The sequence below is a fragment of the Eptatretus burgeri genome, chromosome 1 (assembly GCF_056783735.1).
Source record: "Eptatretus burgeri isolate ZD-2024b chromosome 1, Ebu_testis_v1, whole genome shotgun sequence".
Classification (NCBI taxonomy): domain Eukaryota; kingdom Metazoa; phylum Chordata; class Myxini; order Myxiniformes; family Myxinidae; genus Eptatretus; species Eptatretus burgeri.
Genome location: NC_140961.1, coordinates 124,831,427 through 124,844,411, shown reverse-complemented (window position 1 = coordinate 124,844,411; position 12,985 = coordinate 124,831,427). Strand labels below are relative to the sequence as shown.

The 12,985-nt window shown below is 44.3% G+C and overlaps 1 protein-coding gene and 1 pseudogene across 2 annotated transcripts in view; both read right to left on the bottom strand.

Annotated features, from left to right (window-relative positions):
* Positions 1-12,985, bottom strand: part of LOC147035343 (cytohesin-2-like) — a 135,674-nt gene that overhangs the window by 121,638 nt on the left and 1,051 nt on the right. The window contains exon 1 of one of the 2 annotated variants that reach the window (XM_085896996.1): positions 9,276-9,695. The exons of the other annotated variant lie outside the window; for it this stretch is intronic. Within the exon in view, the coding sequence (XP_085753122.1) occupies positions 9,276-9,294 (19 nt within the window). The 5' untranslated portion in view covers positions 9,295-9,695. Of the gene's footprint in view, positions 1-9,275; positions 9,696-12,985 lie in introns of those variants that run through there. 2 annotated transcript variants of the gene reach the window in all.
* On the bottom strand, positions 3,451-3,592 carry LOC147035344 (signal recognition particle RNA; annotated as a pseudogene).

The window sequence follows — 12,985 nt, the reverse complement described above, 5'->3', positions numbered from 1 at the left end:
CTTAACTACAGACCAATTAGCTTACTTCCATTAATGAGCAAGGTCATTGAATCCATCATCGTAGTTGACATAAAATTGTTCCTTTTCTCCAACAGCCTCATCTCAGATTCAGACCTGGTCACTCGACCTTGAACATGCCGCTTCGACTCTCCCAACGATGGCGAATGCCCTAAAGATCAGACATGAGATCAGGGCTGTCTCTCAGGACATATCTCGAGCTTTTGATATATCGTCTGGCATCCTGCCTTGCTTTCCAAACTGTCTAAGGAATCCAAAGCCAACTCCACTCTTGGATTAATGACTTCCTCCACTCTCATGGCCAATGTGTGGCTCTCAACGGAACCCTTTCATCTATTCTCCCCATCAATGTTGGAGTACCCCAAGGCAGTGTTCTCTGCCCCATATTATTCGTAATCATCATCAACGATCTCACCGACTCTTTGGAAAGTCCTCTATCTATTTGCTGACGACGACTCTCTGCCGCGAGATCTCACATCCTTCTGAGACAGGCAGCAACCTCTTCCCTCTCCTTAGACCTTGACAAAAAACACAAACTCGTCAAACACAATTTTGCTTATGTATCCATAATGTCCACCCTTTGCATTCTCCCTCACCGCTCATTGTTATCTGCATCCCTTGTTTGTCCGTCTCCATCTACTTACTTTCTCCCTCCACCATGCTGTTGGGTTATTTTTTTTCCTCCTTCCTTTGTTATTGTGTATCCTGATTAACCTCTGCCATCGAAGATCGGAGGTTACTGTTTTCACCCCTTTCTGTTTGTTTGTCTGTTTGTTCACAGTATTACGGAAAAACTCCGACGGATTTCGACGAAACTTGGTGGGGAGTTAGGTATGGTCCAAGGATCATGCCATTAGATTTTGGACTTTGTCCCCCCCCCCCCAAAAAAAAATTTAGAGAAAAAAGAATTTTTTTTGCATTTCTATATGTTTTAAGTGATTTCCAACCCCCCCCCCCCCAAAAAAAAAATTTGCAACTTTTTTTTTTTCAACAAAATTTCAATTTATTTTTTTGCATTTCTACGTGTTTTAAGTGATTTCCAACCCCCCCCCCCCCAAAAAAAAAGTTGGAGAAAAGAACTATAACTCTGTCAGCACTGTTGACATATTTAATGAATAAGATATAAGCTTCACTTGAGTGACCCAGCAGTATTGGCGGAGGTTTTGCACTCTCCTGAGTGCTCCCCCTCTCGTTAACCTCCGCCATCTTCGAAGATGGATCGAGGTTACTGTTTTCACCCGTTTGTTTGTTTGTTTGTGAACAGTATTACGGAAAAACTCCTCGACGGATTTCGACGAAACTTGGTGGGGGGGGGTTAGGTATGGTCCAAGGATCATGCCATTAAATTTTGGACTTGATCACCCCCCTCCCCAAAAAAAAATTGTTAGAGAAAAAAAAATTTTTTTTTGCATTTCTACATGTTTTAAGTGATTTCCAACCCCTCCAAAAAATTGTTACCCCCCCCCCAAAAAAGGAAAATTTTATTTTTTTTGCATTTCTGCATCTTTTAAGTGATTTCCAACCACCCCCCCCAAAAAAATGTTCGAGAAAAAAATTTTTGCAACTTTTTTTTTCAACAAAATTTCGATTTCTTTTTTTTGCATTTCTACATATTTTAAGTGATTTCCAACCCCCCCCCCCCCAAAAAAAAAATGTTGAAGAAAAGAACTATAACTGTCAGCACTGTTGACATATTTAATGAAGATATAAGGTTCACTTGAGTGACCAGGCAGTATTGGCGGTGGAGGTTTTGCACTCTCCCGAGTGCTCCCCCTCCAGTTTGTTCTGTGTTGATGCTCTTTCATGAGCCTAGACAATGTATTTAAAATAAAATTAAAAACAATTGGAAGTCCATGCATTGCGTGTCGAGCCATTGTGTAATTATGATGGAACATAGATGCGAAAACAGGAATCCGTATCTGAGACAAGGTTTTGACAAAATAGTATGGTGGGATTAATTAAGATCAGAGAGTGAGTGGCATGTGAGTGAGTCGAACATAGATGCGACGTAACGCTGTGACGTAGGGTAGAGATACAAGACACCAAAATTTTGCCCCTCATCCCAGTGCTTAGTCGATACTCGACACGCAAAAAATACAACACCCCAATATTCGCAGCATTTTTCAGGAATGTATCCCCACAGACAAACAGTACTTGAATACTGCACAGCATATCGTGGTCTCTGAACTCTTTAGTTTTGCGATATATTGATAATAAATATTATATTGCAGTTATATTGAAGCTTATAGAATGGTTTAGAAGATTACACACAAAATTATTATCCCACAGCTTTCGAGAAAAAAAAAAACCGGGGAGATATTGAAATCGGCTCCATCTTTGTCTGTCTGTCTGTCTGTTCATCCCGCTCTCTCCTAAACAGTTGCGCAGAAATTCACCAAAATTGGTAATTATGATCACCACATGGCAAGAATGTGCAAGAGCAGTGTCATATGTGGCCTCTCCCCCGGGACAGGGTCAAAAGGTCAACTATCGAAAAATGCAATTACGGGCACATTTTTAAACTTTTTCTTCAATGAAACCTTGTATATGAAATCAACATTGGGGGACACAAGAAATATGTAACGATTTTTTTTGATTTGGCCCCTGGTTCATGCCCCAGAGATGGGGACTATGGGTCACAGGGGTCAAAACAGGAAACATTTAAAACTCAAAATTTGATATTGGGTCATTCCTGGTGGAACTTTTTCCATTTTTCAACTTTGCTTTACGTGGGAAGCATTGAGATTTGTGATGGTGCACCATCGACTTCACTCTGGCTTAAAATATCAAGCATGCAAGTGCAACAAAAGCACAGTTGTAGTTTCTGGTACAAAACACCTGTTTGAGAAATCAACCAAGTTGTGTGCTCCTGATGTCAAGTGGGGTTTGAAGTTGGGGGGGGGGGGTGGGGAGTGAAGACTTGTATTCTAACCAAACATACATACATAGCATGCGCTACTTTTCGCCGGTACTCCAGAAGCCTTCGTCTGGACATACCCCAGGCAGATGCCAAGCCCATCCCCATCACTTGGAAAGAAGACATTCCAGGCACCACCCAAAGGGACCGGCTCAGGTTAACCCTCGGAGACCACCGTCTGGTGGATGACACCTCAGCACCACCTGACACACAACAGTGCGCTTTGCAGAGTGAACCGTTTTGTGGTGGCCGGAGTGCAAATTCTGCCACAAACCTCCTAGGAAAGGTAACCGTCGGCAGGAGGATGTCCACAAACGCAGTTGGCACCAGAAATGGATGCCCGTTGGCTCACACAGAGCTCCTCCGCCCTTCGGCAGGTTTTATATTTAATCCTGCTGGGTGTCCATGTCCATACACCCGACACAAGGACCTGGTGAGGGGAGTCGGTTTAGTCTCCGACACTCGACCATGAACAGGTTCGTAGGTCACAGATCTGATCTGGCCTGACCTGACAATTGGGGTTGGGTGCCCCCATATCGGCCGGGCTGCTTTGCACTGTCTGTTGGCACGGCACAAGGCAGGGCTCCCGTCCTCAAGCGATTCCCCAACTCCAGCCTCCGAATAGCCGCATTCCAGGCGCACGCCACTCCGCCCAGCTATTCTAACCATAGCCTGTCAGCAAATTTGTGTGCCACATCTGGATTCAGTTTTTACACAACATTATTTCAAATAAAGTTTGTATCCTTTAAATATATTTCGTGAATTATTACCAGAAGAGAATAAAAAGAAAACACAACATTCAAGTACCTTTCAATTTATAGTAAGTAAATGTTTTCCACAACCTAAACATAAAAATCAGGTCTTTACAAGCAGAAAGAAAATTTTGAGTAACATGGAGACACAGGTGATGTCATTTCCAATAAAAGTGAAATGAAACCTATTGCAACATCATGGGGATATTTAAATCAAGACAGGAGGGGGAACCTGAAGATGTTAAGACAGTATCAAGAAAAGATTATGGGGACCAACAGTAAACTACGAATCAATTAGCATAATATCAATGTCATATAAAAGGTATTTCAGACTAAACTAATTAGGAACTTAATGGAAGCATCACTGAGGAATGGTAAATGCGATTACCTGAGCAATGCAACAAGGGTTCTTGAAATACTATGAATGTGCAAGGTAGTGAAATACTGCAGCCATCAAACCTATGGGAATTTTAAAACATATATATATATATATATATATATATATATATATATATATATATATATATATATATATATATATATATATATATATATATATATATCAAAAGGACCGCCATTTTGAAAAAATATTTGAATTTTTGTTTTTGCATTTCTACATGTTTTAAGTGATTTCCAACCCCAAAAAAAAATTTGTTAGAGAAAAAAAAACAAATTTTGCAACTTTTTTTTCAAAAAAAAATTGATTTTTTTTTTTTTGGGCATTTTTACATGCGCGTCGATCTAGTTTAGTTTATTCAATCGTGGTTCAGTAGAGTCTGATCCGTTTTGACCTACAATGAATAGGATATCAGGTTCACATAAGTGACCCAGCACTATTGGCAGCGGAGGTTTTGCACTCTACCGAGTGCTCCCCCTCGAGTTCAACATGTTAAATTAGTTATTTGTGCCTGTTTGTATTGTTTATGTCAGCCCTAAAAGCAGTAAGTTTCCTGTTTGGAATTATTATAGATTTTGTTCGATTGCCAGACTGCCAGACAGACTGATGCAATCGCCTCTCGGCGTGTGTGAATGCATGCTTCCGGACAAGACACTGCACAATTTGCCAAATTCCGAGCCAAAGTACTGCTGAACTGTTTTTTCACGAATCACTGCTCACCTTCACTCTTTCATTCCTCTTTTTTCCAACCTTTGGAATAAACCCACTCACTCTGTTCAATCCCATTCTTCCCTACAGGCCTTCAAAACAGCTGGTCACCACCACCTCTTATCGTCCCCCATCCAAAACCTTCATCTTTTCTACCCCCGTTAATCCACCCCAAACCCACATTCAAATTCCCTGCTTTCCTTCCTGAAAGTCCCTCTCATGTCCATCTTGTATCCCCGAGTTCCCCACCCCATCCCTCTCCCTTCCACAGATCTCCTAATCACCTAATGTCTCTGTTCCCCACTGTTCTGTCCTTCCCACTCCTGCCCCTCGTCTCATGCCCCCTTGCTGTGTGTTGTGCGTTGGCTCTCACACGAGCCTCGTCAATGCCAACAAAAAAAATAAATAACTGCAAGTTTGGGTTTTGATTCATGTTCTACACTCCACAGTGTCAAAATATATCTAATTCAATTGAAATCAAGTAGTTCCTCAATTGCAGACCGACGTCTGTCAGGCAGAGAAAACCAATTGCATCAGCACTTTTTGTGCTATGCATGGTGGGGATGGGGGGGGTAAGTAGAGGGGAGGAGGTAATCAGACATGACATAGTAAAAGTCATGCAGACAGATACCGGCTGTTGGTATCGTCTATTAATATCATGTTCCACCCTCCAAAATGAAAAAACGCACGCACGCACACGAGCACGCACACACATACACATACACATGTTGTAGTTCGAAAAGCAGAAAGGCCTTATCTTTTGGCTTGATAAATGAGGGTCCAATCAGAGTCAGCAAACTTCTTACCGTACTGAGATTTGATCGCTTATCGTATGGCCATACACATCGAGGAAATGTCTTGACCGAGTTCCCGGTACAATCTCCATTTCAAATAGATCCGCCACACACTTTTCTCAGATTCATTCTCGTCATATAAAAGGGGGAAGGACTGTTGCCTTTACTTTTTATTCCATCTTTTTGAAAAAAATGAAAAGTTTGCTCATCATGGACATGACAGCCAGAGCCGATTTGCATGAAATGACCATTGCAAATGTAGAAGTCGTGGTACCATGCGATGCAGAGAAATACAACTTCCGATGCTCGAGACACATGCATTGCACCATCTCGTCGAGCCCACACCACCTAATATGCGAGCTCAACAAGCTTGGAGGCCAATTTCAGTGAACACTTCACCGCCTTCGAATTGAAAACAATCTGCCGCGGCTACATCGAGCTCTTTCTCAAACACTCACTTCCAGTGTGTATAATTAAAGAACTTTAAACATTCCTTGGATAAAACAGTGCTCATCTGTACACCATGTTTTCTTTTGAAGCCCTCAAAGTATTACATGCATATGGTGGTGGGGGTGGTGGTGGTGGTGGAAATTAAGAAAATAATGAAAAGAAGGGCCAGAGGCAGGTATATGAGGATTATGGGAAGTATGGCATGGCGATAGGGGAGGAGGGGTTACAAATAATTGATAAATCAAAGTATTGTGACGTCCACGGGACTTGGACAGTCCCGCCAACGTAGAATGAGCCGAAACGATGGAGGCGGTTTATTTATTTATAACCCAAACATGGCGGTTCTAATCGCTCTACCGCAAACGGGACGAGGAAGGTGGCACGAGTCGCTTTTCACAGAGTTGATGATGTTTATTTGTTTTTATTATTAACCAGAAATAACAAGACTCGGCAAGAAGAGGGATCCGGGGCGATTCGACGGGATGGTGTGGGATCGGGCGTGGGGAAAAAACACAGACAATTCCAATGAATATACAGATCTCAAACCCTCGAAGGCGCCAAACACACACACACACACACACACACACACACACACACACACACACACACACACACACACACACACACACACACACACACACACACACACACACACACACACACACTGTAGCTATTTCTGGTGGTCAGGCTGGACCGTGGTGTGGACGCAACTGTCCCTGGATCGGCGTCGGACGAGCTGGCCTTGCTCTCGTCAGGGGGGCAGGAGAAACCGTGGTGCTGTCGACCTCCTGGTCTTGGCCCAAGTCCGCCCACAGCCACCAGGGAACCAGTTCTGGCGCCAAGTTGCGAGCAGGAGAGGGAGGCAGGTCCGCCCGCCGTTCGACCCCGTACTCCGAGTCAGCAGAACCCCAGAGCCAACCAAGGTGAGGCACGAGGCTCAGCAAGGCTCCAAGACACGATGAAGAACACGATCGAATCAGCACAACAACAAGGACGCTCTCCGCGCAACAGCCTCCACACCAAAAAAACACGATCTTTTTTTCCCGATCTTCTTCCTCTCCTTTTTCGACCCCGAACAGAACCTTTTTATCCTCCTGTCCTCGTCACTTCCAATCGAGCCGTTTATTGGCCCACCGCCGTCGCCTTCCGCCAATCGTGATCACGGGGCGGAGCCATCCGCTGCACTGTCCTGTGACGTCATGGCCAGTCTCCAGAGAATACCAAAAGGGGTTTACGCAGACACACTTACCCTATCCCGTCTCCCTATCTAATTACGTGACAATTATCATTTCCCCCTTAAAGAAATGGACATTTACTAGACAACTTATCACCACTGAATTGCTACTTATTACATCGAGATCCTGGTAAACTCGAACAGCATGGCATACCTAATTAAACATCCTAATTACCCTTTGAATGCATACCCCCCCCCCCCTCAAACGTAACAGTATTAACCTGTATTAAAAAGGTAAAAATCTGTTTTCAGTTTGAGGTTTTAAAAGGTAAATTCAACATCTTCCCCAAATGTATGTTTTATAAGAGGTTCCAGGTTGCAATGCAGAAAGCATCGAGATTCTTAAAGAATGTTTGAAATCAATTAATAATGAGAGAGTGAACAAGAAGGGCACTAGGTAGAGCACATACCTCCACCACGTAATGCCTGATATTAAAATGGACGATTTTAAATATCATGAAATACAGAACAACGTCGTTTTCAACCCCATCTCTTAATGGTGAAAAATCACGTTTAAAATGAAGTAATTCTCATATCCAGATCCAGATCTTTACCAAAATTGAATCAATTATTTCTTGGCACACACCTAACATGTCCTCAAAGTTTCGTCAGAACCTGTCCAGAACTTTTTGAAACATTGTGCTGTATAATGGCTTTTGGCCCAATCTCTCCATGGTGAGGAATCAACTAAAAAAAAAAAATTCTCATATCCGGATCTTCACCAAAATCTAATCAGTTCGTTCTTGTCACACATCGAACCTATCCACAAAATTTCATCTGAATCCGTCAACAACTTTTTGAGACATCCAGCACACAAAGACAGACAGACAGACAGAAGGGGGTGAAAACATAACCTCCTTCACCTTTGGTGATAGAGGTAATAAACTGGTGGAGTTCGGTGATTCAACACAAACAAGGTGTTGAAGGTCACATGGATCAAAATTGTGAGCTTGGCCCGCCGCCGAACAAATCGTAACGTTGTATAATCACTTCCTTTTCAAAGTTTTGCAAACAGAGCCAAAGGGAAAGCAGCAGGGATGGCATGGCGAGGACGAGGACCAGGGGGGGGGGCAAGAACGGCGGGACGAGGACGGGGTGAGGAACGTTGGGCAGGGGGAGCGGCGGGGACAGGGCGAGGACTGGGGGAGACGGCAGGGCGAGGACGGGGGGCGGCGGGGTGTTGACAGGGGGACGAGGACGGGAGGAGCGACAGCGGGCAGGGGGCGGGGGGACGGCGGGCAGGGGGCTTGGGGGACGGCGGGCAGGGGGCTTGGGGGACGGCGGGCAGGGGGCTTGGGGGACGGCGGGCAGGGGCTTGGGGGACGGCGGGCAGGGGGCTTGGGGGACGGCGGGCAGGGGGCTGGGGGACGGCGGGCAGGGGGCTGGGGGGGACGGCGGGCAGGGGGCTGGGGGGACGGCGGGTAGGGGGCTGGGAGGGACGGCGGGTAGGGGGCTGGGGGCGAGGGGACAGCGGCGCGGGGGGACAGCGGGGCGAGGGGATGGGCACCGAGGGCGGGGGGACGGGACACCGAGGGCGGGGGACGGGACAGCGGGGCGAGGGGGCAGAGGGGCGAGGGGAGCAGAGGGGCGAGGGGGCAGAGGGGCGAGGGGGCAGAGGGGCGAGGGGGCAGAGGGGCGAGGGGGGCAGAGGGGCGGGGGGACAGCGGGGCGAGGGGCAGAGGGCCGCATTAAAAAATCCAGTACAAGCCAACAATGTGTCGTTTTAGAGTTCGGGGCCGGTGAAGCTGTTCGTGTTCCAAACTCGGGCCACAGAACAAGGCAGGGAACGGGGAGGATCAGGAAAGACATCGATTGAAAGTCGGTGATAAGGTATCAGAGTTAAATCAGAGGCAGGAGAGCAAAAAGTGAATAACAATGAACACAGTATCGGCTAAGGGAGAATTGGGGGAGAAACAAAAAGATCCGTTTCCCCTGAACCTCAACAAGCCGGAACGAGTCGCGGAACGAATCCAGAGAGAGAGAGAGAGAGAGAGAGAGGTCTCACCGCAGTTATCATCGTCCATCTCCTCCGCCGTCGTCCGATTTACTTCCCCACAGTCTGGAAGGTCGTTTTCCTTTGTACAAACTGCTCAGTTAATCCACAACTCTCACCATTCTCCATGAACCTCTCCGCTCCGTGTCCGACTCGACACCAAGTGCGCATGCGCAGACTCTCACGCCTTGTTTTTTTTTTTTTTAACCAAGGAACCGAACGCGCCTTCAACGGATCTTCTTCTTCCTCACAATAATCTCGAACGATTGTGGCATTTCCTCGGGGGCATTGACCTTCGCAAAGCACTCCGCCCTCTTCCTCCGTGTCAGTCAATTCACACCGTCCAATGAGTCGGCGTGTAAAACAATACCTCGCTCACAACCTGCCGATCTTCCCTTCGAACTTTGGAAACTTATCATGCGCACGAATTTGCGAAGCTCGTGAGTGTGCCCCGAAAACTAATTATCCCATAATGCCGTGCGCGCCGCCATGTTGGATCACGTCACTTCCATGGCAACGATGACATTGGTTGCTCCACCATCGACCACTTTTATCCTGTTATTTGGACTTACTGCATTGAAAGGTTACGCTGTAATTATTTGGCCTTGTTTAGCTTGCCAACCAATATGGCGCCCGAGCACTGAATCATGAGTCATGAAACCCCTCCATACAAAGTCGAGGCTCATGGAGGAACTGTAACATAGAACGGATCAAGACGTAATAGAACGAAAGGAACAGCAGAAAGAGAGGGGGGGAACACCGACAGCAAGGATGAGGGACAAAACAGAGAGAGACTTGGAGAAATAGAGATGTAAGAACAATGAGGGCGAAGGGAGGATACAGGTTAAAAAAGAAAGATACAGCCACAAAAAATCTCAATCACAGAAGTGGAAAGCAAAACTGGAAAGAGATGGTGTTGGGGAAGGTTAACGAGGGTAGAAAAGATCGTGGCTTTGGACGGCGATGACCTGAGTCGGTGGTGAACAGCTGTCTTGAAGACCTGGAGGGAAGAGTGACATTGAAGAGAATGTTGAATTTGGATCTATGTGTGGGAAAAAAACGAGGAACGAATGAGTGGAGGTGAGTGAGCAGTGATCCTGGAAATTGGGAGTTTCACATGAAGGGGATTCCAGGCGGATCACAAATATACTGCATAAACCTGGGGTGGGGAATTAAGCACGGAAAGAGCAGAGTGTGCGTGACCCGGAGGAGAAGGTAGAAGATAAAGAAAACACTGACCTGTCTGTGATGCAAAAGTGATAGGCCCTCAGATTCATCGTGGAACATTCCAATGATCATGAAGGCCTTGGTTTTGACGGCACCAATCTGAGCAAGGTGTGAGGCAGGAGCACCACCCCAGAGGAGGGAGCAGTACTCCATTACGCTGTGGATGAAAAACCCTCACCAGGACTTGGATTTGTTTTGTGTAGTGTTTGTGCACCGGTGTGTTACGTAATTAATGAGACACATAATCAGAACTTCCATTTTGTAACTGCTGGCAGTGATGACCGGGTACCAAGACGTCCCGCTTTGATCGAACACCTGACCCTGACCCATGACGTTTATTATTGTTAAATTGAATTTAGAATTGGATGAAAACAAATACAATTCAAATCAAATGGAAGACCATTTGCTGGAGGTGCAGAACTCCATTGGAGTCATCAGAAGGAACCGAACAAGCAAAACGCAAAGATGAAGTCATCAGGAGGAACCGAGATAAGATTCAATTTTCAGCTACTACTCCTCTACTCTCAAACCCATCCAGGCACAGCCAAGAGAAACTTATTCAAAAAAAAAAATAGAAGAGAACCCAGATCAAAAAAATTAATTATTCTGGCTGCCAGACCATGCATCTGATCAAGTTATAATTTAAAACATGTATTCCTCATCACTACGAGATCATAATTGTGAAGTTTTGTGTGTCGATCGATTCGGCGGTTCGAGAGAAATATTTTTTTTCAGCTTTTCACTCAATTCAATATGGCTGCCAGACCATGCGACATCAATTTTTCGTGAATACTCTGGTATCCCCAAGATTTGGAGAACATTTGTGTGAAGTTTCCCCTCTCTGTCCAGCCATTCTGGAGAAGAATATATATATATATATATATATATATATATATATATATATATATATATATATATATAGATATACATATGTTTTGGGTAAATCCAACATGGCTGCCAAACCATGTGACCCATGAAGTCATATGTGTGAAACTTTTGTTCCTCATGGATAGGCAGTCATACCTGTGAAGTTTCACCTCAATCTGTTTGGCCATTTCAGAGAAGATGTTTGAAAGTTTTATTTTTAAAACAATACAAGACGACCCGTGAACCCGTTGGGTTCCTGTTGTGACAGCGGTTGATGAAGAAAAAATAATAATAATAGTAATAATAATAATTTTTAATATTATTTATCCATTCCTTGGTGGCACCGAATGACGTCAGTTGAAAGAGACAGTTGTATTGTCTAATATTGGTTCACGAGCGCCAGTCAGTGACCACTATGTTCGTTATGTCTGTGTGTCTGTCTGTCTGTGTCTGTATGTCTAGAGCATAACTCCGTGGACTTTGATCCGATCTTGATGAAACTTGGTTGTGTGTTCGATATCAATGTCTAGTTGTGTTTTCCTGGATGAGGGCGTGACTACGCCCATTGTGGGCAGAGCCATGCTCAAAAAATAGCCATTTTTAGGGGGTCGTCGGATTAAAAATCTGTCTTCTCCTTGGGAATTGACTGAATGCAATGGGTTCTTCGGTATTTGAATAGCAAAATGAATTGTCTAAAACTTGTCGTTGTCCGATTTTTCATTTTCGTCCCAAGGTCAAGGTCACAAGGTCAAAAACTTAGAAAATTGCGAATTTTGACATAAAAATCATATGACCGCCCAAACTTTGAGAGCTAGGATGAAATTATTTTTTATGCATAGTCTTGAGGTCATTCCCCACCTCAAGTCTTGAAACCAATTTGCTCTATCTCGAACACCTTGCCCGTGGCGCCCCCTTCAAGTTTGTTTTTACGCCGATTTCATCAAAGTATGGATAATCCGAGGAGTGCGAAATGCCATATAGCCTATATGACGTTATATTGTTCCTGGAATGTTGCAGAGGAAGTTTTGCACCAAAGGTCGTAATCCTTGACCTTTGACCTTTAAAGGCCACAAAGGTCAAATTTTCAAAGTTGTGGGAATCGAACCGGCTTTTCGACCTTCTTCGACGAACTAACTCCAATAAGCTATAGCACGTATCCTGTTTCCTTATTTTAATGTCCACAACATTGTTTTGTGACCTTTAAAGGTTATGCAAAGGTCAAATTTTGAAAGTTGTTGAACGAAACCGGGTTTTCGACATTTTGCAGCTAATAACCCGTCACTCGTACCACATCATGTTGATCATTTTTATAACTTGGTCAAACATTATCACATTGTCTCATCCTTGACTTCTGAAACAATCTACATCGTCAAATACCGCTCGTGAACCATCGTGGTCTTCAGACTCGTTTCATTCTGAACTCGTTTGCTTGTGGTGTCATGTGTATATATATATATATATATATATATATATATATATATATATATATATATATATATATATATATATATATATATATATATATATATATATATATATATATACACATACATATATATATATATATACATATACATATATACATATACATATACATATACATATACATATACATATACATATATATA